Source organism: Natator depressus, chromosome 2 (assembly GCF_965152275.1).
Source record: "Natator depressus isolate rNatDep1 chromosome 2, rNatDep2.hap1, whole genome shotgun sequence".
NCBI lineage: Eukaryota > Metazoa > Chordata > Testudines > Cheloniidae > Natator > Natator depressus.
In genome coordinates, this window is record NC_134235.1 from 250,502,370 (window position 1) to 250,527,547 (window position 25,178).

The following is a 25,178-nucleotide window of genomic DNA, read 5'->3' on the forward strand; positions in this document are numbered from 1 at the left end:
AATTGATCTGTCTGAACTAGGATGGATATGCTCTTGCATAATAATTATCTTCTTCCTCTGATCTCATCAGCTGGGGTCAGGTCATCATTAGCACTAAGGACCTCCTGCTTTCCATCTTCTTTGATACAGCCCATCCATTGCTTCCTCACCTTTCCTCTGAGTTTCTTTCCTATCACCCTCTCTTCCCATGCTATTTTCACCAGGTCTTCATTCATCCTCCGCATGTGTCCAGATCCATAGAGTTGCATTTCTTGGATTTTGTCAGCCACATCACGACTTTGATTTCCATCCTAATACTTGCATTTCAAATTCTGTCTTTGTGAAACTCCTCTAATGGGCAAAGACATCTCATCTTAAACACCTCTAAGCATCAAAGTTACCATCTCTTTTGTCACCCATGCTTCTGCAATATACAGCTTTGTGGGGTGCACCACTGTCCTGTACAGTTGGGATTTTAGTCTCAGTGGCATACGCTTGTCATTCACAACCCCTGTGATGTTATTCTATGCTCTTCCAGCACTCCCCAATCTCAATTGTATCACATTCAAACTCTTCCAGTGCTCTCCAATCTGAACTATATCTGACCTTCAAACTTGCCATCTTCCCATGCACAGAAGTACTTGAACTGGTCAATCTGGTTTAGTCTGACTCCATTAATCTCTATATCTAGTTTCCCTGTGGCATCTCCACTGCCCACATGACCTCAATCTTAGTCATGCTCATTTTCATCAGATGCCATTTTAGCTAGTCATACCACTGGTTTACTATTTCTTCTAGATCTTCCATTTGAGGATGCACTAATTGGTATGTCATCTGCATACAGGAGCCTGTTCATGCATAATACCCTCCACTAATTCCTTGTTTCATTCCTGGCCAAATTCTCACATAGAATGAGCACCTCACTGCCAGCACTGTCTGACCCCATAGCCAATGAGGATGGGACTAAAAGGTTCACCCCAAGGTCACCCCAAGCAAAAGGGATCCTCAGATGGCAGAAAATTAGTGCGGAACCTCTTACGCTGCTCTTCCTTCCTGCTGCCAGCAGAGCAGGGGACTGAAAACAGCTAGGCAGCCAATAAATGCCCTAACTGCGCACAGAGAGACTGACCTGCATGTGGAGGCAGCAAGATCAGGGCAGTTCAAATGTGAGCTTTAAGCAATTTTGGAACTTACCCATCAAGAATCTGGCTTTCAAGACTAAAATACTACAGCTATGTCCTGTTGCTTCTGCCTGGGCACGCTGTATTTAAATAGCCACAGATTATTATAGACTGATTCCAGGCATCTCAAGTAAGTAATCTACTTCTGTGTCTATTTAACTTTTGCTACTTTTTCTATTTAAGTTTGTACAACATAGGAACAAAAATGCAAGTGATTACATCACGGAAACATATAGTAATTTCATGTACAGGTTTATGGGAGAAACATACAGTCTAGAGGAATACATCAAAAAATTGAAAGTTCTCAGAATGCTCGTTTGTGGGTGTTATTTTCTCATCCATGTTATAACATGTTTGAAGTACAGGAAAGCAAGTTACGCAGCCATGCAGTCAACAGCCTTTTGAGGGAGCTGCTTGTACTGTAGTGGCTCTGGTCCAGCCCACACGATTCTCACCAGGTGATATTCACTCCAGGATGAAATCCACCCTGGTGCAGAGGGCCAGCACACTGCACCAGTTAAATCCCACCATAAGTCCTATTTTGACACTTTAAATGAGGCTGAAATGGTGCCTGGGCTTTTGCTGTCCCTCTGCAGAAAAATGAATTTCACTTTTTAAGAATGGTTTGCATATATACCTCTTACACTATGTAGATGATAGTCCCTCCTGTGCAGAAGGCCAGCAAAGGGCCCAAGGAACCACATAAACCCTTAACAAGAAGGGCTTAAGTTAGGCTTAATAATGCACAGGACCTTGGTCCTGGCATGAATTTCATGCAAAGAGAGGAAGGTACAGTAGATGGAACCCACAATTTCATTTAACTCATTTAATGTTCTCTTCTCACATAACACTGTATATTCATACGCAATGTTACTTGAGCTAAGCTTTTATTCCACTATGCCCCTCTGTTTAGTTCTCTGGAGGAAGTTCTGCCCTCATTAGCTCTCCAATCCTTAAACCAGAAGAAACCATTTTTACTGAGCGAGGAAAGACAAAACCAGAGTCCCCGCATAAAATATCTCCCATCTTAGAAAGCAAATGTAAAACAACACATGCTTCTGAAGGCTCTAACCTTGTGGTCACTGTAGTAAGGGTCAAGATCCTCCAGTGGTTCCCCAATGAGCTCTGGAGGAAGAGTCCCATAGATATCAGGCAACTTTTTGCAAGCTTGTAAGTCAAACTGTGGCTGAGGCTTTTCTTCATCATCTGGCTGATCTCTGTATTCCAGCTTGGCATTCCTTGCAAGTTTCTCTGCAATTCGCTTCTCAATAGCAGCCAAGGATTCAGGCGTGAACCGGTGGAAGCTATTAGAACCTGGTGGTAACAAGAAGTCGGCCATCTTTTCATCCTGCTTCTTCTGTACTGGTCGTTACTCCAAGTAGGGGAAACAGCTAAAACAAAAGGGATCAAGGTAAGTGACTAGAGAATTGGCAAGCCAGCAAACAGAACAATGCATGAGTTAGCAACAATCAGGTAACCTTTTGCCCAATTGTATGTGGCCAATAAAACACTAGGGAAAATAAAACTAATTGAAAAAATAATTCAAATGAGGAGTTGTCTGAGTGATCAAATCTGAATAGATTTTATAGATTGAGGGTAGACTTTTGAAAAGCACCTAAATCCCACTTTCAAAAGTGCTTTATGTACTTAGCACTTAAGTCTCATTGAAAGTCATTGGGATTTAGAATCTTGAGTCACTTAAGGACATTTGAAAATCTCCACCTTAAGCGTCTGTAATATTTTCTTACATCACTTATTTTCTTGCAGGGTCAGGAAGAGGCATCTTCCACATTCATATCAATGCCCTGAACAGCTACAAGTTTTCTCCTGTTTTACATCCCACTACCCTAGAAAAGTGGAGGAACAAATGTTCAGTTAGGCATAAAGTTAGTCACCTAAATGCATATTTGGGCACCTTAATAAAAGTGGTCTGATTTTCACACATGCTGAGCAATCAACACTTCCAATTCAGCACCTCTCAAAATCAGCCCACTACTATTTAGTTATCTAAATACAGATTGATTTAAAAGTCTAACTTTTGGCACCGAAGATTAAACATCTTGGCCTGAGTATGCTTCCTCATCAACATTCCCAACTCCTGCCAGAATGGAAAATAGGTGACTGGAACTGGTAATTCTTGCATCTATATTAACTTACAGGAATAAAGTGCAAATGCAAAACCATACCAGAGGAATAATGGACTTACAGATCTTCCCTAAAGGACACACTGATAGCTGTTAAAATTAATGTAAAAATACATTATTACTAAAAAATCTGGGGTGAGTTCATCCCTATGTCAAGAGCCTGCACAATATCTATGCACTGTTTAAGTCCCATTGAAGCCCTATTTTGAAGTCTTCTGTGGGACTTAAACGGCACAGAGGCCTTGAGCTGGTCCCCTACACGAGGGTGGGCTGAGAAATGTTTTGCCAGCAAGAGTAATCTTCATTCTCTAATATGTATCAATAAAACACATATTACATGAGAAATGAAGAGGCTTTTTAACCCACAGCAGCAAGACCATACTTACTAAATTAAAATCTAACTCAGTGACAAACAAAATCAACTCAGGTTTTAAGGTGTGGTACACTATTGCTTTGGCCTGCTTATGCTGGACACCTGTTTTGTTTAGCTACCTATTATTTTTCTCTGCTTTCAAATATTATTTGTTTACTTGTACTGGATACGTCCTGATAGTCTGCTTCTATTAAGCTCTGTGATGACAGCATTTTTTGTTAGCAAACAAACCCTTAACTGGATCCTGTATGACAAAGAGCATATTTATTGACTCAATTTATTTGAGGAAAGTAGTCTTTGAAATAGCTATTGTTTTTCCTGTTCTGACTTTATTTCAAGATGAATTCATTAGATTGTCATTGATCATGACATATCATAGGGGAATGACTTGCATTATCCTGTATATCATACTTCACATTGCTGCCGATCTGAACAGCTTGGGTTCAGATGAATTAGTATACTGACTTGAGTTCAGATAATCTGTACACTCTTCTTCAGTTATATCTTCCCTTAAATTCCCCAACTTGCTCCCCTCCTTATATCGCCATTGTCATGAAAAAACAGGAAATTACAAAAGCCTTTCAGCAAACCAGAAATGAGTTTTCTTACACTCTCATTGTTCTCTGACTCAACACCACAACTGCAAACAAATGGCATTTTCAGTCCCATAAATAACACCAGAGACATGGGCCAGCTAATCCTCATGTTGTCCTTATAATGTGAAACATGTCTTACATGACCACTGAAGGGAATGACAAAAAATGGTTGGTTAACAGTGGTGGTCTCCTAATACAGTTGGAGCACTATAGCCAGTACATTTGGGAACTATTTCGGGGTGGTTTCTTAGGTCAGGAGTTTGCTGGAACAGGGTGATTCTGTAAACATGTTTTTGTGTACCAGTATCCAAATGGATCTCAAGCATCTATGCACAACAGAGAGAAGAGCAATCATTCCCTGAACTAACTATGTCAGAAGTAGGCATCTCGGAGCCCATCAGGTGAGGGAACTGCAGTGCTGTTACTGAGACAAAACATAATCAAACAAACCAACCAACCAAGAGATATAGTATAGAATGTTCTTTTCTTTGGCTTGGTTTATCACCAGAGTAGATGAAAGGATTCTGAGAAGCAATGCAGAGAACCATGAAACGTGACACAATACAGTCAGGCAGCAAATTCTGACCATCCATTTCCTGCCTAGCATTTTCATTTGGGAAACCTTCAAATGCCAGCTGCAATCGCAATTAAACATCTGAAAATCATGGGCTTTTGGAGCCAGGAACTAAGAGGGGCAAATTTAGCATTTAGTCTAAGTGGGCCGGATTCTCTTGACTTGCACATGCACAGATGTGCAAAAGTAACTGTAGAATGCCACCAAATCAGCATTCCCCACTCCTGTACACAGGTAATAGCTTTTACACTCAGGTTGCACAGACGAAAATTACTACACAAGAAGCTTAATTCTTCTTCGATGAAGATAGGAGCAACTATGTTGAAGTTACACTAGCACAAGATTGGCGTGAGGGGAGAATCAAGCTCCTGGTGCAATGCATTGGAGAATCAGGCCCAGTGGCCCAATTCTAACATGAAACCAAACTTGTACTCAGAGGAGAAGGGAAATGATTATATACTACCCCTGTGATCCCCAGAGCTGTAAAGGAGCTCCTTTGCTCAGCCCATGCACACTTTCAAGACATGCAGTGATGAGGCAAGGCTTCCTGCTGACCCTGCATCAGCTCTTATACACATTGACTGCATTTTGCAGACAGAGCTGAGCTAGCTGCATATGTATGTGTAGTGCAGCCTTCCTTAGCTGTACACTTTACAAATGTAGCATGAGTGTGTGGAACGTTTACTGTGTAATCGTATCGTCATAAGGTGGTCATGTAACGCCGACAGACCCTGGTCGTCAGCAGGTGGGATCGAACCTGGGACCTCTGGAGCTTAGTGCATGAGCCTCTACTGCATGAGCTAAAAGCCAACTGGCTGTTAGCTAAGGCTGCAGAGCAAACTCATTAATATCTCTCTCTCTCTCTCTCTAAGTGATCTCAGTGCCTCTAGATGGGACAGAACACCACACCCAGGATGTGTGTGGGTTACATACTTCCCCTAGCTGAGGAAGCATGTCTCAAGCTTCAGAGACTTCCCAGTTGAAATCCTGGACAAGCCCTCACTTGTAATGCCAACAGATCCCAGTGGTTGGCTGGCGGGACTGAACTTGGGGCTTCTGGATCTTAGTGTATGAGCCTCTACTGCATGAGCTAAAAGCCAACTGGCTATTAGCTAAAGCTGTAGAGCAAACTCATTAATCTCTCTCTCTAAGTGGTCTCAGTGCCACTAGGAGGGACAGAACACCACACGCAGGAGGTGTGTGAGTTACAGTCACATCAAAATTAATTTTCACCAGAAAACTCTAAGACACTTCTCCTTAATGAGGGCTATTTTCATACCTTACTGACATCTGCAACTCCTAGTGAGTAAGGGAATGGGAAAGGGCATTCTACATTCTCTTTATGCTCAAAAATGGCTGAACCATTTTTGCTCAAACTTTCTTTAAAAAAAAAAACAACAACAAACCTGCAAACATAGATCAAGCCTTGAATATTTCAATCCAAAAGATTGAAGTTTCAGAAAGTTCTAAGTGACCAAAATTAATGTGTTACAATGGAAATGGTTATGCAATCTTAATTATAGCAGTTACTGCTACTCCTTCTATAACCTCTTATCAAGATTTCTATTTACCATCATTTTTGTGATGGAAAAAGCTTTAAATGTTTTTCATTCTTACACTACACTTATCAAACCTGCTACGTTTCAAAGTATATATTTAACATAGTTATTCTTCAAACTCAGACATATTAAGGAAATGGCCCAAATGATGTAATGGGTCTTTATCATGTCTAATTTCTTCCAATCTATGAATTACAAACATTTCTACAAATAGCCTGGGTCAGAACAGATGTTTCTAAATATAGTATGAAAGCACACAACTTAAAAAGGAAAATCATCAATGACTGAATCAAAGAACTGAAATGCAGGTTTTTTTAATGCGATAATGGCTGTTGTGACTCACATTTTTCACAACAGAGTCTGTATATTTCCACTCCTCTCAGGCACTTTTTTGAAGCGTGAGGCTTCAAAGACCTATCCAACACACTGTGTTTCTGTAGAATCATTATGCATGGAATGAACATTTCTCTCTTTAATCCTACTTAAACCCTGGCAACACCAGCCTGTGCTGATAAAAATGGATTGGTTATGTAAACAGGGTTGATCAGATATCAAAGTACCAACATAACTGGTTCCTATGTCATAGTAGTGAATGGAAACAACCAATAAAATGTGTCAACATTAAAAATGATTGTATTTGATAAAATCAGTACTCCCCCAGTAACTGTAATCCTTCTACTTTTCTCCACCCTGAAGAAGTCTTTCAGTTTTTATTCTTAAAGGTAAAGTCACCCCTGTTCACAAGATCCATGCACCATTTAAGACACACTCAAGTTCTCAAAATAGGGCTTATGTGGTGCATAGGCTCTCTAGTGCTGGGATAAATGGGTCTACAAATTTACCCTATTTGTGAGCTCAACTTGAGAAGTGAGTGAAATTTCATGGAATGTCACGCAATCCAGAACAAATGTTGATGGGGAAAGGTGCAAAAGCAAGACAGAAATACTGAATTAGTACAAACAAAAAGACCTACTGATACAATTCAAGGACTGTGTTAAGATTATGACTGGTAAGCAAGAAGAGCAGAGGACCAGAAATCAATCAATCAAGTGGCGGACAAAATATGAAGGGATGGACTCTTCCTCCCATCACTCCCTTTTGGGAGCCTTAAAGAGAGCCTTAAAGACTTGTGATCAAAATTGGCAACTGGAAAGACCTTCACCATCATGGCTGCCACCCCCACCATCTCCTGGGACGCCAGAGCTTCTCTGTCCTAATCCTGAGAGATATCTTGACCAGGCCAGAGAGAGGGACCCAGATCACACCACCACTTCCACTGGCACCAGCTAAATTCCGAATACCACCTGGGATGTGAGACTTAGTCTATTCTTCCCTTTCTCCCCTCCATGTGTCCTTTTCTTTCCCCACCTTATTTCTTCTCTTTGCTATCCCTGTCCTTTTTCCTTCTGTCTAATAAGAGTCTGTCTTAGCCAGCCAAGACTGGATATTTTGCAACACTGCTGTAAGACTGTGACCAGAAAGATGCAGTTAAAAGCAATACCATAAGCAGCCCAGTGCTGCCACAAGTTTGCCAATTTTTGGGAGACTGTGCGGTGCCTGTGTTTCTCCAGTGGTAAGGCTGCAAGTGAAACTCAGTGCCCAAGACAGAAGCTGCATTTCTATTTTTGCTGTTCTTTTCTCTCCCACCTTTGTGTGTGCATTTGTTTTGTCTTCTAAGAAACAGGATCAGACTTTAACAGCAGCAACACATCTCTGTTAATTCTTCACTTTTTTCCCATCTTTATCATCTTTAATACCATCTAAAAGACAGTCAAACAAGAGGGGTGTTTTCCTTCTAAAAACTCTCCCTAGCTAAAGCGAAAGAGAACAAGGGGATGTTGTTAAAACAAAAGCCTTATTTAATACCTTACTTTTCAAATACTCTGTTTTCCTTCTTTCCTGTATCTTTAATAAAAGGTTAAAAGGATTTTTAATGGTGCATTTGCCATGGTACTAAGCACAGAAGCATAGAAGATTAGGGTTGGAAGAGACCTCAGGAGGTCATCTAGTCCAACCCCCAGCTCAAAGCAGGACCAACACCAACTAAATCATCCCAGCCAGTGCTTTGTCAAGCTGGGCCTTAAAAACCGCTAAGGAAAGGGATTCCACCACCTCCCTAGGTAACCCATTCCAGTGCTTCACCACCCTCCTAGTGAAATAGTGTTTCCTAATATCCAACCTAGATGCCCCACACTGCAACTTGAGACCATTGCTCCTTGTTCTGTCAGCAGGCTGATGTCTCTGTATAACAAACCCTGAACCTTGTTTAACACCATTTAATGTTGGACAGAGACTGAGTTATGTTCACACCTTTGACCTTTTGGGCCCCTGTATTCCATCTAAATTAATACAACACTACACATGGATGACTTTCACCTTAAAGGCCTGATTATAGCTTGGGCGGCACACCTGTGCAGGGAGATAATTGGGAATAAGACCCACAGCCCTTATGTTCCTCCATTTCCTCCCCAGACCTTCAGCCAGAGTGCCCAGGAGTTTGCTCCTGCTACTATCCATGCGGTGATGGCTAGCAGCAAATTACTACCCCTTGGAGCCAGAGAGATACCCCTTCCCTTAGAGATTCCCTTAGAGACTCCTTCCCTTAGATATGCCTCAGGCAGCACAGCAATGGGCTAGTTTTTTATTGTAGCCTGTGACTCTGTGACACAATCTAGCCCTAAACAAGAGGCAGGATAACCTGGTGACACCAGTGCTAATCTGGAGCTAAGGAACCTGGGTTCAGTTCTCTGTTCTGCCCCAGATTCCTTCTGTGAGCTTGGGGAGGTCACTCTCTCTCTGTGCCTCATTTCCCCATCTGTAAAATGGGGATAATAGCACTTCCCTACCACACAGGTAGGTTGTTAAGGTAAATATATTATAGATTCTCAGGAGTGCAGATGCTATGCTAGGTGGAGCCATGTAAGTATCTATTGTCAGTCGAAAGAAAGCAACAGTGTTCAACGGCTAATGGCCAGAGTTGGCCAGCCTTGCTCATGTTGAACAGTACATTAAGTCCTCAATTACTCCCATTGATTTCAATGGGACTCCTCACAGAATAAGGTAGCACTCAACATGAACTAGGGTGACAGAATCTAGCCCTTAACAAGAAATAACATTTCCATTTGAATTATATTAGATGTAAAAGTTAAACAAAAACAAACTGAGCCCAATATTCCAAAGTCGTATTTTTTGTGTAAGAGATATTAGGTCGAAGTGTAGGCATTGTTGTCTGCACTAGCCCCATGACAAAAATCAAAGATGGGTTTCTTTTAAATTATTTGATGCTGCCCATCACATATGCATTCCCCCCCACCCCATTTGATATGATCTCTTTGGCATTTTCCTTTGGCTCCCAGAGTGGACTGCTGTCTCCAGTGGTGCAAAACATGGGAATACTGGGATAGGGACATGCAGAGTGAATGATGAACATATCCAGTGTAGGGTTACTGGCATAGGTACAGAAACTCATATGTGCGTGCACACACTCTGTTCTCCTGTTTATGAAGAATGCAAGATGGTATGGGATGGGGTGATACAAAGGTTCTATCGCCAGGAGTTTGAGAGGGTCCAATAAGATAATGTTTTCAAAAGCACTTAAATCATTTAGGAGCTTAAGTCCCACCGAATAAACAATGGGACCTAGGCTCCTAAGTGACCTAGGTTCTTTCAAAAAGTTTAATCGCAATCCACAAGATGCATTTTGCAGCTTAGTTCATTCACATTGTTAAAGTGCTTCAAGTTCCTCAGTCTGAAGATGTTATGGGAGATTCTTCATATACTGAATAATTTCTATGTTGCTACCGATGTGTATGTTTAGAGGGTATAACACATGAGAACACGAGAGGTGAAGAGAATAAAGCAGTCCTTGAAATTTCACAGAATGCACTCATTATTTCTGCAAAAGCTGATGACTGTTTTCTGTTGGGGTTTTCCAAAAAGCATAATTTAGTCAAGTCCACAAAAGATGATTTACTTAGTGAGTTTTCCTAACATGGATTATCATCGGCTAGATCGCCATCTGGTGTAACTCAGCATAGCTCTGCTCATTTAAATGGAGCTACACCAATTACAATGACAGAGGATGTAGTCTATTATGACTAAAGACAGACAGAAAGGAATGCTTTTAAAATATATAAAAACCTTTAAGATTACCATATATGTCAGAAAGTATGTCACTGGTGTTTTTTTATTTTACATTAGTCCTCATGAAAGATCCCAAAGGCAAAGGAAGCTGAAGGCCTGGTTTATTTTTAGAATAAATACAACACAAGCAGCAACCTGAAATTCTTAACTCTTCTTTGGTGTGTGTGCTAAGGGAGTTCCCTCTTGTACAAGTATTCAGTCCTTACTGAGCCTCTTAATTGAAAGTGCAAACAGGGATATTGACAATTGCGGTAATAGTTTTTGGGACACAAACACTCTGTTTGTTAGGAATGGGACTAATTCCTCCAATTTATTTCACATAGTCCATATAGTTTCACATAGTTAACAGATGGTAATGACTTGCAGTCCCTACTAACCTGGGTCAAATTCAAGCTGGTGACCTACAGATGAAAGGTTTTATATCATGTTACCAATCCCCTGAGCCACACATACCAAACATTGTACTCAAAAGAAAAGAACTCAGAAGTGTGGGTTTCTGAAACTGCCCAACAAAATCTCATTGAAGTGGCTAAGATTTTTATTATTGCAGGAGGATAGTTTTTAGGAGATGTACAATACTGAAGTAACGGGCGACACTGATACTGTCATGTAAACCCAGGTATGAGATTCAGTTTCTTTGTTACATGCTTTGCCAGGCAACCCTACAGGTTGTTGTGACATGACATAATGCGGTAATGAGATGCTTCTTTCCTAAAATCAGACGTTTGTACACCTTGTGTATAAACCAAAAGCAGAACTGGTGTAAATAAAGGAAGGACACAACTTAATTTACAGTCATGTCAGGGAAAAAGCAGCAGCCTCCATAGTACATCAAAAATGAAACCTCTGAATAACTGACCCACAAGCCCTTTATCAGCTTCCAGCCAACTCTGCCTCCACTGTATCTGCTTATAAATCCAGTTTAATGAGTTTTGCTGTAGCAGAATCATTGCATTCTGACATTACCATTGACTTATTGATAAGATAAAGTCTTCTGAAAACTAACATGAGCTAAAAGGAAATGAATTCAGAGGATTCCATCCTCATATTATAGTAGTATTGGGGAAAGACAAACGTTATGCCTAGAATTAAATACTGGTGCCAGGTAACAATTCTCTGATGATAAAATACTTCATATTACTTTTAGTGAGCTCAAATATACTGCTTTCTTTTCATGTGCTGCTATTTCAAATTATACAGACATTGGCTTGTACAAATAAGTCAGAGGGGTGAGCTGTAGCTCACGAAAGCTTATGATCAAATAAATTGGTTAGTCTCTAAGGTGCCACAAGTACTCCTTTTCTAGTTACTGTACAGTTACTGATGCACATCTGTATAGGTTTCCAAATAATACAATTCACTGAAGCCCACCAGGGTTTGGTATCTATTCCTACCTACTCCCAGAATATCTCCCCCACCCTGCCTTTCATCTCCGTCAACAAATCACTGCACAAAACTATCCCCCTCATGTAAACCCTCTTTCTTCCCTTACTCCTTTTACCATGGTTCTTCCATATACCTCCTTCCACTCCAACCCCTCCCCCTGCAATGAGTTTTAACCATCAAGCTGAACACATAGCTGACCCATGTGATCTTATTACTGTAGCCCTCTTTCCATTTGTCTTTGATTGTAAGTGCTTGTAAGCCCGGGGGACTCTGTTTACGTATGTGTTTGGAGAGTGACCAGCATGGTGGAGCCCTGACCCTGAGTGGGACCTCTGAGTGCTACTGTAATATGAATATTAACATGAGACCTGTGTGAACCAAATCAAAGGTCATACATTTAGAACTACAGTAGCAAAATTAGCTCGGTGGGTAAAGGAAGTGGAAGTTCTTGAAAGACAAACTGCAGAAGGAGAGGATGAGGAAAGGGAGTTTGCCTTTGTTTGCTGGAATGTATTTAAAATGTGCTTCATTATTTGGTGGAATGCAGATTTGACAGTGTTGTTTGGAAAAGCTGGCGGATATCCCACTCTGATGCAGGGAAAGAGATTCTTCTCCCTGGGAGAGTGAGAGATTATTGTTTTCTAAGGAGGATGGATATTCTGCCTGTTTACCACCAAAAACTGCGTATGTCCGGAGGCCAAGTTTAGCAATCAGAGAATTAAGAACTACCTAGGGTCTAGGGGCCAATCCACAGCCCACTTAAGCCAACAGATCTTTCCTTTGACTTCAGACGGCTTTGGGGCCGGCCCCAGGAGTATGAAAGATGGAAACATTTTATTTCTGTCATACCTCCTGAATACTGTTTCACAATTTCATTGCCTCTGCATGGAAAACTCATGTGGAAGCTGATGCTGAATGACAGCTAATTGATTGTCATTACATAATGCTATAATCAAGTTTGTAAATGAGACAGATGAAGATAAAGAAGTAGGGGAGGGGAGATGGTAAACATTTTTATTTTCCCTATTTTCAATTATTTTTAAAAATAAATACTAAGATGTAGAAGCTAAAAGCTACAATCTCCCTTTCTCCCAGCCCAGCTGCTGTACTTTGCAGATCGCCTGGCTGCTTTTACTTTTACTTAAATTGAACTGATGCTAAACCACCACATAGGCTTTGCTGCTTAAGGGTGCTTAAGTGACTCAGGGACCTGAATTGACTTTCAATGAGACTTAGGCTCCTAAGCACCTAAGCCATTTTGAAAATTGAATCCAGGCTCCTAAGTCACTTAGGTACCTTTGAAAACTTTACCCCATACCTTTTCCCTACATTTCTCATCTGTTTACCGTGAATTATTTTGGCTAATAAAGAACATGTTGCACAATTTTTTCTAAAAATCATAAATTTTACATTCATCAGACTTAGTACAATTGTCATAGTACAATTATTGTGTACATTACATTGACTAATAAGTCAATATAAAGATGCATTTATGACTAAATAGTGCATGCTTGGTTGTTAGCAATACTGAGCGGGGCCTCATACCTTACAATCCTCTGAAAGTGAGCAGCAATGGCAACCCTGTTACGGCTTCTTGCTTAATTTAGGTTATGGGACCAAATGGTCAATGAGTAAAAACAGAAACATTTGAGGAGATCATCTCATGCTTCTTGAAACAGAAAGTGTACAGCAATGATCTGGGAACTTGTTCAGATTTCCTCAATGAACAGTCATTTTTAAAAAATACACCAAGTGACTGACTCAGAGAGGGCAGGCAGTGCATTAGGGACAACCTGGCTATGGTGCATTATGAGAGATATACCCCAGCTAGGGAACCTCATCCATAGAAGAGAGTGGAGACTTGAGGTAAATGAAATACAAATCCTATGGGGCAGTGGGGCAGCATAATTGACAAAAACTCAAAGTTTTCTGGGGAAAGCAGAAACTTTAAAAAAAAATCATTTAGTTAAAAACCCAGTTTTCCATCAAAAAGCAGTTTCAATGGAAGTTTTTCAACCAGACCTATTACTCAGAATTCCTTTGACAGGCGATTTAAACCTGCTTTAACACTGCTTTTTCCTGCCAGAGTGGTCCAAAACAACATGATCAGGGCTAAAGGATCTGGCCTCTCTTATCTAGAGCACTGACTTATTTTGGGGAGTATGATGCAAGGACTATGTTATGGTTTATGAATCGTTATACAATAGGCCACAGAAAAATTAAAAAGCCATCTTTCCTTGTTTTGGCATTCTGGAAGAAATATTCACGGACAAGAGGTCACAGTTTGCCAGCTCCAGATGCCAGGCTGTTGGGACACAAAATGATTTCAGTTACCCTGTCCTCCACCCCCTCAAAGGAATGAGCTGGCAGAGAGAGAAATGCACATTACTAAGGGAATTCTACAACAAAGAGACCCTATATAGCTATAAGGCAACCCTGATATCAGTTTTCAAAGTATCTAGCTTGAAAGGCTAGAATGCTGAAAATCATGACTGATCCTCCCAATTCCTAATTTCCCCACATCTAAATTAAATTGAAAATTCACATAAAAATATATGGAAACCCACTTAAAACTGATTTAATTTGTTCCTATCACTGTCCTTAACAAAAGTAACCTAGTTTAAAGCAGAGTACCATTTGGTTAACTCTCCAGTTTATGCACCCAAGATGATTACACCACTTGCTTTGTGGGATTGTACACCTGTAGCACAACATCTCCGATCCGGAGTGCTTGGCGCTGGCTCAGTTATACAGGATTTTGTTGCTGAATACTCTAATGGATCAAAAGTCCAGGCAGGGTCAACATCCAAAGGGTTGTGTGTGCACTCCTCTCTGCCGGCTGGTGCAGATGGATAGCAGAAAGACAGCTTCAGCTCCTTCCCGCCCCCTTAAGGGTAGCTAGTGGGGCAAACAGCTCTTGCCCAGGCTCTCATCATCTGGCGTCTAAATTATTGCAAATCCTTCTCTCTAGACTTGACAAATGCTCATAACCATTCAGAATGCTGCTACAAAGATCATTCTCCTAGCCCATCACTCTGATTATATGACCCTCTCTTTTCATCCCTCCATCCCCCTTTTTTATGACATCAAACATAAGGTACTTCTATTCACTTTCACAGCCCTTCACAATCTATCCCTACCCTACCTGTTATTTCTTACTCACTATTGAAATATCAGCTCTAGTTTTATTCGCACACTTGTTACCTTCATACTTTCTCCTGTGCTCCCCCTCATACTTGGGAGGAGTTCCCCATAAACATCCACAAAACTGCATTATCTTTTGCCTGAGGGACTTCCTTGTACTGCATGGGCCACAGCAAGTGAAAAACTTCATGTTCCCCAAAGACAATGTAAATAGAAGTTTCCATCCAACACATTACTGGCGTGAAATCCCCAATGGTGACAAGGTGGAGAGGCCATGGCTTATGTACTCAAAAACCCAGAATGCTGCATACTGTTTTTGTTGCAAACTCTTCCAGTTTAATGTTCCAGCCACATTGGGTTCTACAGGAACAAAGGACTGGAAAAATCTGGCTAGAAATGTGGTATGCCGTGAGAAGGCAGCAAATCACCAGAGAGCATTCCATAGGTGGAAAGAGCTTGAGATGAGACTAAGGTTTAAGGCCACCATAGATGATCAGCATCAAGAGAAGATTGCATCAGAGTCTCTTTACTGGCAAAATGTTCTGAAAAGGTTCATTGCCATTGTGAGAATGCTTGGTACCCAAAACCTAGCACTGCGTGGCACTTCAGATCAGCTGTAAGTGTCAAACAATGGAAACTTCCTTAAAACTGTGGAGCTGATGGCTGAGTTTGATGCTGTACTCCAGGAGCATCTTAGAAGAGTCACCACCCAAGAAATGTACACACACCACTACCCTGGAAAAACCATTCAAAATGAGATTGTACAGTTACTGGCAACAAAAGTCAAACAGAAGATTGTGGCAGATCTGAAGTCAGCAAGATATTACTCTGTTATTCTGGACTGGACACCTGACATCAGCCATATGGAACAAATGACTTTAACGGTTGCGTTTTGTAACAACAACAGAACCGAGTGAAAATGTCCCTGAAATGGGGACTGTCAGAGAGCATTTTCTAGAATTTATTGACATTGATGATACTACGGAGCTGGTATGACAAACGTGCTTCTTAAAAAGCTGGAAGATACGGGAATTGCAATAGCTGACATGAGAGGTCAGGGCTACGATAATGGTGCCAACATGAGAGGAAAGAACAGAGGAGTGCAGACACGGATCAGAGAGTCAAACCCTCGAGCTTTTTTTGTCCCATGCAGTTCTCATTCATTGAACTTGGTGGTCAGTGATGCAGCATCAGCTTCTAGTGAGGCTGCTGAATTTTTTAATGTAATTCAAAGCATCTATGTATTTTTCTCTTCATCAACTCATCGATGGCAAATTTTGAAGCATCATCTGGGAACATCCTCTCTGACACTGAAACCATTGAGTGCCACACGAAGGGGAAAGTTGAGTGGCGGCGATAAAGCCTATCAAACACCAAATTGGGAAGATAGATGATGCCATAGTTGCCATTATGGAGGATAATGCTATGACAGGAACTGTTCGTGGGAGAAGAGTGGCAGAGGGAAATGGAATCACCAGAAACATATATAACTTCAAATTTCTGTGTAGCTTAGTCTTGTGGCATGACATACTGTTTGAAATAAATGTCGTAAGCAAGAGACTCCAAGTTGTTGATCTTGCTTTGTCCAGTTGTTCCATTGCTCCAGATAGATGAAAGTCATACCTACAGTCTTACCGGTCAGATGAGGGATTTCAAAATGTTCTGAAGAGTGCCCAGAAGTTGGCAGAGGAACTTCACACTGAAGCTATTTTCCCACCCATTCAAGAATACAAGAGTCACTGAAGAAGAAGACATTTTGATTATGAGGCACGGGATAATCCCATAAGAGACCCCAAACAACAATTCAAAGTTGAATTCTGTAACCAGGTGCTAGATTGTGCAATACAGTCAGTTGAAGAATGTTTCACGCAGCTCAAGGAATACAGCAGTATATTTGGGATGTTGTATGATATTCCAAAACTCCTCACTATACCTGAAGAAGATCTACACCAGCAATGCAGGACACTAGAGACAGTGCTGACACATGATGACATGTGCAATATTGATGCGAGTGATTTAGGTGATGAACTGAAAGCCCTTTCAAGATACATTTCAGCAGGATCAACTCCAAAGGCTGTTCTGGAATATATGTGCACAAATCAGATGACCACCCTCTTTCCAAATGCTTTTGTTGCTCTGTGCATACGTCTAACACTTCCTGTAACAGTTGCCAGGGGAGAACCCAGCTTCTCCAAGCTGAAGTTAATAAAAACACATCTACACTCCACGATGACACAGGAGACGCTGGTTGGCCTTGCAACCATCTCAACAAAGCATGAGCTGGCCCAGACTGTGGACCTTCAGCAGGAAGCAGTTCAAATCTTTGCAACCAAGAAGGCATGGAAAGCATCACTTTGACTATTCAAACAGATAAAAATGCCAGTGTTTACTATGCAGACAAGAAAAGTTACACTGGCTGTTCAGGTATTTGAATGTTAAGTGTTACTTAAAATTTTTGAACGAGGCATTTTAAGTTGTTAGTTCTCCTTTATTGGGGTAGGTAGCAGAGCAGTACCATGAGAGGAATAGAACAGGAAGAAGGCAGAATTGAGACCTTTCAAAGTTTTGGCCCAAGCAAGGGGGTATGGGGGTGTCATTTGAGCTCCCCACCTCAGGTGCCAAAATGTTGTGGGCTGGCCCTGCCCCTACTCCATGGACACATGGGATCCTGTGGACTTTGGTTCAAGACCTGCAGGTCATGACATTGTACAGTGAGACAATATTGATTAGCATAATCGGCAGTGATCTCAGCTGCCTAGCCATTGTCAAGTATTTTGTAGGCATTATGAAAAAGGAGGGAGTTGAAGAAAGATAAGTGGGTCCACAATCCTGGATCATCTAGACTTAAGGAACTAAACTCAGCAGCAGTTGTTTCTTGCGCCTCCACCACACTCTTCTCTGATCTACACTTTTCTTCAGGAATGTGCATGGTTACATCCATTTGAGATGGAGATATGGATGCTGCAGTAGCTGCCAGGTCACCTGCACTCTGACTGACTGGAAGATCAGGCATCTCCTCACCACTCACATCCTCACTGGGGCCAGAACGCTCACTGTGAACATTTGTGTCTATGTATCTCAGGAGAGCTCCTTCCTGCTTAGATAGAAAAGCTTCCTTTGTTTTCTTTCTTTTTCTGAATGCTGCCCCAGGGGGGCGTTTTCTTCTTTCACTCATGACTGCTGTTCTGTGCCAGCTATAGTGGCCCTTAGCACTCAGTTGAAGGGGACAAATAAGCAGGCTGGTAGGAGGGCCTGAGTGAGGGAAGATATCAGCATCTTAAGGGCCTAACTGGCTCCTACTACTCCATTTGACTGCCTGTTCTCCTCAAGTGGGTTCAGGGAAGCAGCAGGAAACAGGAAGCTCCCTGAGAAGCTGGTGTTAATCAGTCCAGGCTCCTGGGGGTGCTAGAGAGGTACATAAGAGGCTCCTCCTCCTCTCTCTCCCTGCAGCTCCTGCTGCTTTCTGTTATTCCCTCTCACCTTTCCTCCTGCCTGCCTGTTATGTCTCTTGTGCCCTCCTTCCTCCAGCATAGCACTCCACCGTCTCTGTGCATCTAGAGCAGAGAGAATACATATGCACCAGCAGCAGACACAATTTTCTACACTCTGGGTCCTAGTGGCTTCTCCCACTCCCCCACTCTGGCACCCAAGGCGACCACCTCAGTTCGCCTCATGGTAAGGCCAGCCCTGGATGGGGGGCATCAATAACACTCCACTCAACACCTGGCTGGCATCAGCCAGAACCCAAGCTCCTTGAAGCTTAGCTCAGATAACAGGCTCCACCCTTCGGTCCGGATTGGTGGAACACCAGAGCTCCGGGTTGGGCTGCTTTCCCTACTTAAGTCAGGAGGAGGAACAGGAAGTTGTCTATATAGCTGGGCTCCACCCTACTTAGGGCTTCTCACCTAGCACTACCTGCTTTTGTTTCTTGATCCTGACCCAGACTGATTCCTGGTATCTGACTCTCAGTTCCTGACCTTCTGGTTCTGAACCCCAGCTGGCGTGAGGACGTGGCCCCTTGCCCTATGCTAACCACAAGGCCCAGCTGCCTACCTCCTGGCCCTGACATAGTCCCCCGTTTGTCTGTCTGCATCAGCTGTCTCTTATCAAAGGGTAGGTCTACACTACCCACCGGATCGGCAGGTAGCAGTCGATATATCGGGGGTCGATTTATCGCATCTAGTCTAGACACGATAAATTGATCCCTGAGCGCTCTCCCGTCGACTCCAGAACTCCAGTTCCATGAGAGGCACAAGCGGACTTGACGGGGGAGCAGCGGCCGTCGACTCACCGCCATGAAGATGCCGCAGTAAGTCGATCTAAGTACGTCGACTTCAGCTAGGCTATTCTCGTAGCTGAAGTTGCATACCTTACATCAACTCCCCCCCATGGTGTAGTCCAGGGTTTAGACTGTAAACTCTTTGGGGCAAGGACTCTTTTTGCTGTGTTTGTACAGCACCTAGCACAATGGGGTCCTGCTCCATGACTAGGGGCCAAGGTGCTATGGTAATACAAATAATAATAAAGATCAACACAAAGACTACAATTTTCCTTGGTTCACTGAACCCTTCCCTCATTCCCACTTATAAATGTATATAGGATGCCTAACAATCTAGCCCAAAATGTGTGTAATCTTTGGGAATGCTCATTGCTGGGAGAAAACTAGCTTTTGCGTGTTCTAATTTTAAAAATCTTTACACTTTCAAAATTAACATTATAGCCTGATAGATTTTGTATTTAATTTCCTTTGGGGCTGGATTTCCCCCTCAAAAAAAAGAATGGCTATGGAACTAAAGCAATATGAAAATCTGCTGTACATAACTTCAGAAACTACAACTGTCTCACAGATATCCAAAACCCTAACTCCTGAACTGTTATTCTGCAACTCCAGAGGTTTCACATTCCGGAACACTACTCTGTAGTTACAGGAGAAACCTTAATATATCTAACAAATTTATTTGAGCATAAGCTTTCGTGGGCTAAAACCCACTTCATCGGATGCATGCAGTGGAAAATACAGTAGGAAGATACACACACAGAGAACGTGAAAAAATGGGTGTTGCCATACCCACTATAACGAGAGTGATCAGTTAAGGTGAGCTATTATCTTCAGGAGGAAAAAAACCTTTTGTAGTGATAATCAGGATGGCCCATTTCCAACAGTTGACAAGAAGATGTGAGGAACAATAGGGGGAAATATAAGCATGGGGAAATAGTTTTACTTTATGTAATGACCCATCCACTCCCAATCTTTATTCAAGCCTAATTTAATGGTGTCCAGTTTGCAAATTAATTCCAATTCAGCAGTTTCTCCTTGGAGTCTGTTTTTCCCCCTTCTGTTACTCACACCTTCTTGTCAACTGTTGGAAATGGGCCATCCTGATTATCACTACAAAAGGTTTTTTTACTCCTGCTGATAATAGCTCACCTTAACTGATCACTCTCGTTATAGTGGGTATGGCAACACCCACTTTTTCATGTTCTCTCTGTATATATATATCTTCCTACTGTATTATCCACTGCATGCATCCAGTGAAGTGGGTTTTAGCCCACAAAAGCTTATGCGCAAATAAATTTGTTAGTCTCTAAGGTGCCAGAAGTACTCCTTGTTCTTTTTGCTGATACAGACTAACACGGCTACCACTCTGAAACTTAATAAAGCTGTGGACCTCCCCAATGTGGCAATGAGCAACTGCATAGTATGGCAGATAACATCACTATAAGTCAAACAGAAATACTTTATTGCTTGTGTCTAAACAAAGAATTTTAATCATTTGTCTTTGTTATTTTGAAAGTTGTTCCTCTCACTAACCTCACTAAGAGTCTATTCCTCACTGACATTTAGCCACATGAAAAGTCTGATGTTTTAAAGTTCAGCCACTTTAGTTACTTATGGGCAAACATTCTTATGGATTATTTTTACAAAGAGGCATGCTCAACATTTGCAGAAAAATTTACTACTGGTGTTAATAGGCAAAATGGCACTGGGAACTATTACATCAGCAGAGAATTTGGCTCTTTGCTGTCTTTTTTAAAATACTTGAGGGGGACTCCAATACTAAGGTGATGGGCAACAATAAAAAAGGAAAGACCAAAAAAATTACTATTGTCTGAAACTTGTAACAAGGGTAGGTAAAAACTAACACCTATGATTGTTATGAATGAACAAGATTAGAGAAAAATGTTTTACTACATGTTTTTGGTTATTTGTGCATTTGACAGCACTTTGATTGACTGTGCAGAGGAAACTATGAAACCAATTACAAGCAATTTCCTCGGTTTCTGTGGGTCTTTCACATAGTAACAGGGGAGAGAAATACATTTTTAAAAACAGGAAAATGTGCCATTAAAACCACAAAAATTGGAATGAGCACTCAGAATGTAAGTGGCCCGACTGGGTGATTTAAGAGGGCTGGGGCTTCTGGCTGTCGGGCCCTTTTTAATCCCCTGGGCCCCTGGGCAATTGCCCTCTTCAGCGGGCCTGGTCCTGTCTTCTGACAGTGGCCGGTGTCAGATGCTTCAGAGGGAATGAACAGAACAGTGTGATTTATCAAGTGATCCATGCCCTGTTGCCCAGTCCCAGCTTCTGACACTTGCAGGTTTAGGGACCACAGGGTTGTATCCCTAACCATCTTGGCTAATAGCCTTTGCTGGACTTATCCTCCATGATCTTATCTAAGCAGAAGTACTACATAAAGCTACCTTTCACGGTTGGCAGAAAAATCTAGTGAATACTAAGGCTGGTTGAAAATATCCATCAAAACTGATTTTTAAATGGAAAAATTGGGGGTTTTGACAAAACAAAGTTTTTAAATGAAGAAATTTCCATGGAAAATGTTTATTTTCTGTCAAAGAAAATAGAAAACATTTTGGTTTTTCAAGGAAAAGCCAAAATGTTCTGTGTGTGTGCATAAGGGTTGGTGGAGATGGGAACATTTTCCTACAAGGTTTAATGAACAGGAGCACTGAACTGGGACCCAGTAGAACTGAGTCCTATTTCCGAGTCAGACAGACATCAAGCAGGTGTGTGATCCTGGGTGAGCCATTTCATCTTTGCGCAGAGGACATCTATTGCTATGTGTTTGTAACTGCACTTAGAAAATGGGACCCAGATCTTGGCTGGAGCCCTGTTGGTTCTAGTGTAATATATAAATAATATTTTAAACTCATTAGATTTCAAGTTGACAGCATACTTTAAGTTGATAAAGTTTCATTTCCCATCCTCCCCCCTTGTCTCACTCAAAAAACAAAAGAACAGACTTTTTTTAGGTTTTAAGTACAAAAATATAGCTTCAGAATTAGACTCAAACATGGAAACCATCAACCAGAGAAAAGGATCTTTCTGAATTTTGAGTGACTGAAAATGAGGTTATAGCAAAAAAGTTAGTGAACTGCAACCTTAGTTCTAGATTTTGTTGGTAGACCAGCTTCAAAACCTTGGAGCGCAGCAAACAAAAACAAAAAGGAGGCAGACAGTAAGACTCTGCCTAACTAGTCACATAAAAACATAAAGCACTTTGATTCTGATGAATAAATGATGATGGTCTGCAATCCAAGAAACTACAGAATGCCGATTGTTTTTGATCTCAGAATAACCATGGGATAAAAGTATCCTATAATGATCTCCTGGGCAAATGGGCCAGTTCAATTTGGCTCTGGAACCTTGACTATTTAAATGGGCTTTCATCTTAGAGGAAAACTTACCACACTAGGGGCCAATTTCAGGCCTGGCTGGCACCACAAAGGGGATACTGCATGGTGTATCTTCTGCCACTGGAATCCCACCACCCAGAGGGAGAAAGCCAGGGAAGAGGGAGGGTGGAGCAGCCCCATCACATGGGTGACTTCCACCAGTTCACATCTCAGAGATCCTTTCCATATGGACATCCAGGATGTGCAGGGTGAGGAGACCGTGCCCCTTCCCCAGTCTGTGGCTCCAAAACCCATGCCTCTTGTGAGCCTTGTGAAGTGCTGATCTCCCTACCTCCCCCCACGAGGTAAGTGGCATTAACTTAATTTTATACCTTTTGACAGTGGGGTGCAGAGAAGTTAAGAGCCATATTGTGGCTGGTCCTGCTCAGGCACTCAAGACAAATCAAGTGCTCAGATTGTCTGTCCCCTGTGCAGGGGACAGACAATGTGTCTGAGTTGTGCAGGTGAAGGATAGGCCACAGCAAAGCCCATCCTCACCGCTGGCCAGCTCAGCAGCCAGGTGCAGAGAAGAGCTGTTTCTTCACCCCAGGTGGCTGCGTTGCTGTGGCAGTATGTGTTCTCAGGCAGCTCCCAGGAGGAATTCTGGATGAGTCAGCTACAATTCCTCTTGGGGCACTGGCAGCAGCAATGTCCCTCCACAACCCCGCCAGCACCACAGTCCAGCTCTAAATGACCTGGCCAAGGCCATGACCCAAGTCAGTGGCAGATCTGGGATTAGAAATCAGGAATTCCTGGCTCCAGGCCCCCAGTCCTCTAGGCCCCTCTACAAATTAGGTATAGTTCGAATTCATACATTAAACCAAAATGTCTGAGAAGTGCCTTTCTTTAACTTAGATTTTACCTTATTATGGGGGAGCTTTTCCTCTGCCCACCCACCTGCTTCTACAAACATGTATCACATGCTCTGACACTTCTGCACTCACTCATCCTCTTATCTCCACTGTTACTCCTCACACACAACATGCATACTCCACATAACACTGAATGTACACACACAACACTATAGCGAGCTTTCAGGGATGGACAAAAAGTTGGCCATATGCCACCTGTCACACTGTCTGGTGTGGCTCACAACTAGGATTGCCTACCTAAGGGCAGACTGTGAGAAAGCATGGCAGACACCCCTAGCTAGTGATCTGTTCTATAATTAGATTTCACCAAGCCAGTAACAAATGTGAACTCCTGGATCACTATGCCAGTCTTACCATGGAGTCACAGACAGTCCCCTTAGACTCTTCAGTATATCTTACCACCCAGACAAACTGGACATTGTGATAAAAGGTCACAAACCAAAAATCACACCACATTCAGGTTGTTCCCAGTCCCAAGAGACCAGTCACTTACCCCAGATCAATTGGTATTCTAGCTCTTAAACCAAAAACAATGCTGGTAGCCAATTCTATAGTGAACTAATTAAAGGTTCATTAGCTAAAAAAAGAAAATGAGAGTTACTGAGAGGTTAAAGGAGGTAAGTTACATATACACGTGAATCACAGTTTGTAATTCCAAATGGTGGCAGTGATATAATAAACTGCCAGTTTCCCAAAAGTCTTTTCAGGGTACCCAGATTGTCTCTGGGGATCTCCACTTCGTATCTGGTACACTTCCCTGTAAGAGTCCAAACAGTCCAGAGATGAACGATCTTTCCTTAAATCCATATTTATAGCATCTTCTGACAGAAAACAAGCTGTCAGTGTCTCTACCCACATGGGCTTTTCCTTTGATGATGGAGAGCGAGGGAGTCTCTAACCTCTGGTCATCACACACAATGGCATTTTGCTTTGTAATTAGCACTTTTTCTGATAAAGTCCTTCATTAGTATACCACAAGGCTTCTTTAATGGGTTATTTAGTTACAGGGGTATATTCAATGTAAATGTTTGCTGTTCATCATAACAAGCTACAGATAAAAAAAAAACAACACAAGTAACAGCCCATTAGTTTTATGAACTCTAAACACCAAATACATTCTTCTACCTTCAACAATCACTTTGATCTATACTAATACACAAGTGAATTGGCCCAAATACACACACTTGGTCTGCCAGCATCATCACATCACCTTTGCAGCCTACCTGGATTCTGGAGGAATAAACTAGAGCAGCCCCAGGCTGTTGGAATACGAGAAAATGGCTAGAGTGAAGAACACACTGCTGCTGCACACTTCCTCCCGCCTCAAACCTGTCACACTCCAGTTCCCTGCTTCAGCCTCATTTCTACTCAGGGGCACCAACGTTGGACAGTGTAGCACCATTCCACCAGCCATAAGCCACCAGGAATTCTCCTTTACACCTACAGTGTTTCCTAATGGGGAGATCCACCAGATTTACCGCCACTGTACATTGGCTCTGGAGGTATTCAGGGGTTGTGGGGGAACCCACAATCGG

At 42.1% G+C, this 25,178-nt stretch overlaps 1 protein-coding gene across 1 annotated transcript in view; it reads right to left on the reverse strand.

Moving 5' to 3' along the window:
* The window catches only part of SCN5A (sodium voltage-gated channel alpha subunit 5), a 319,838-nt gene that overhangs the window by 263,461 nt on the left and 31,199 nt on the right, over window positions 1-25,178 (reverse strand). The window contains exon 2 of the mRNA XM_074946329.1: window positions 2,233-2,551. Within this exon, the coding sequence (XP_074802430.1) occupies window positions 2,233-2,499 (267 nt within the window). The 5' untranslated portion in view covers window positions 2,500-2,551. The remainder of the gene's footprint in view (window positions 1-2,232; window positions 2,552-25,178) is intronic.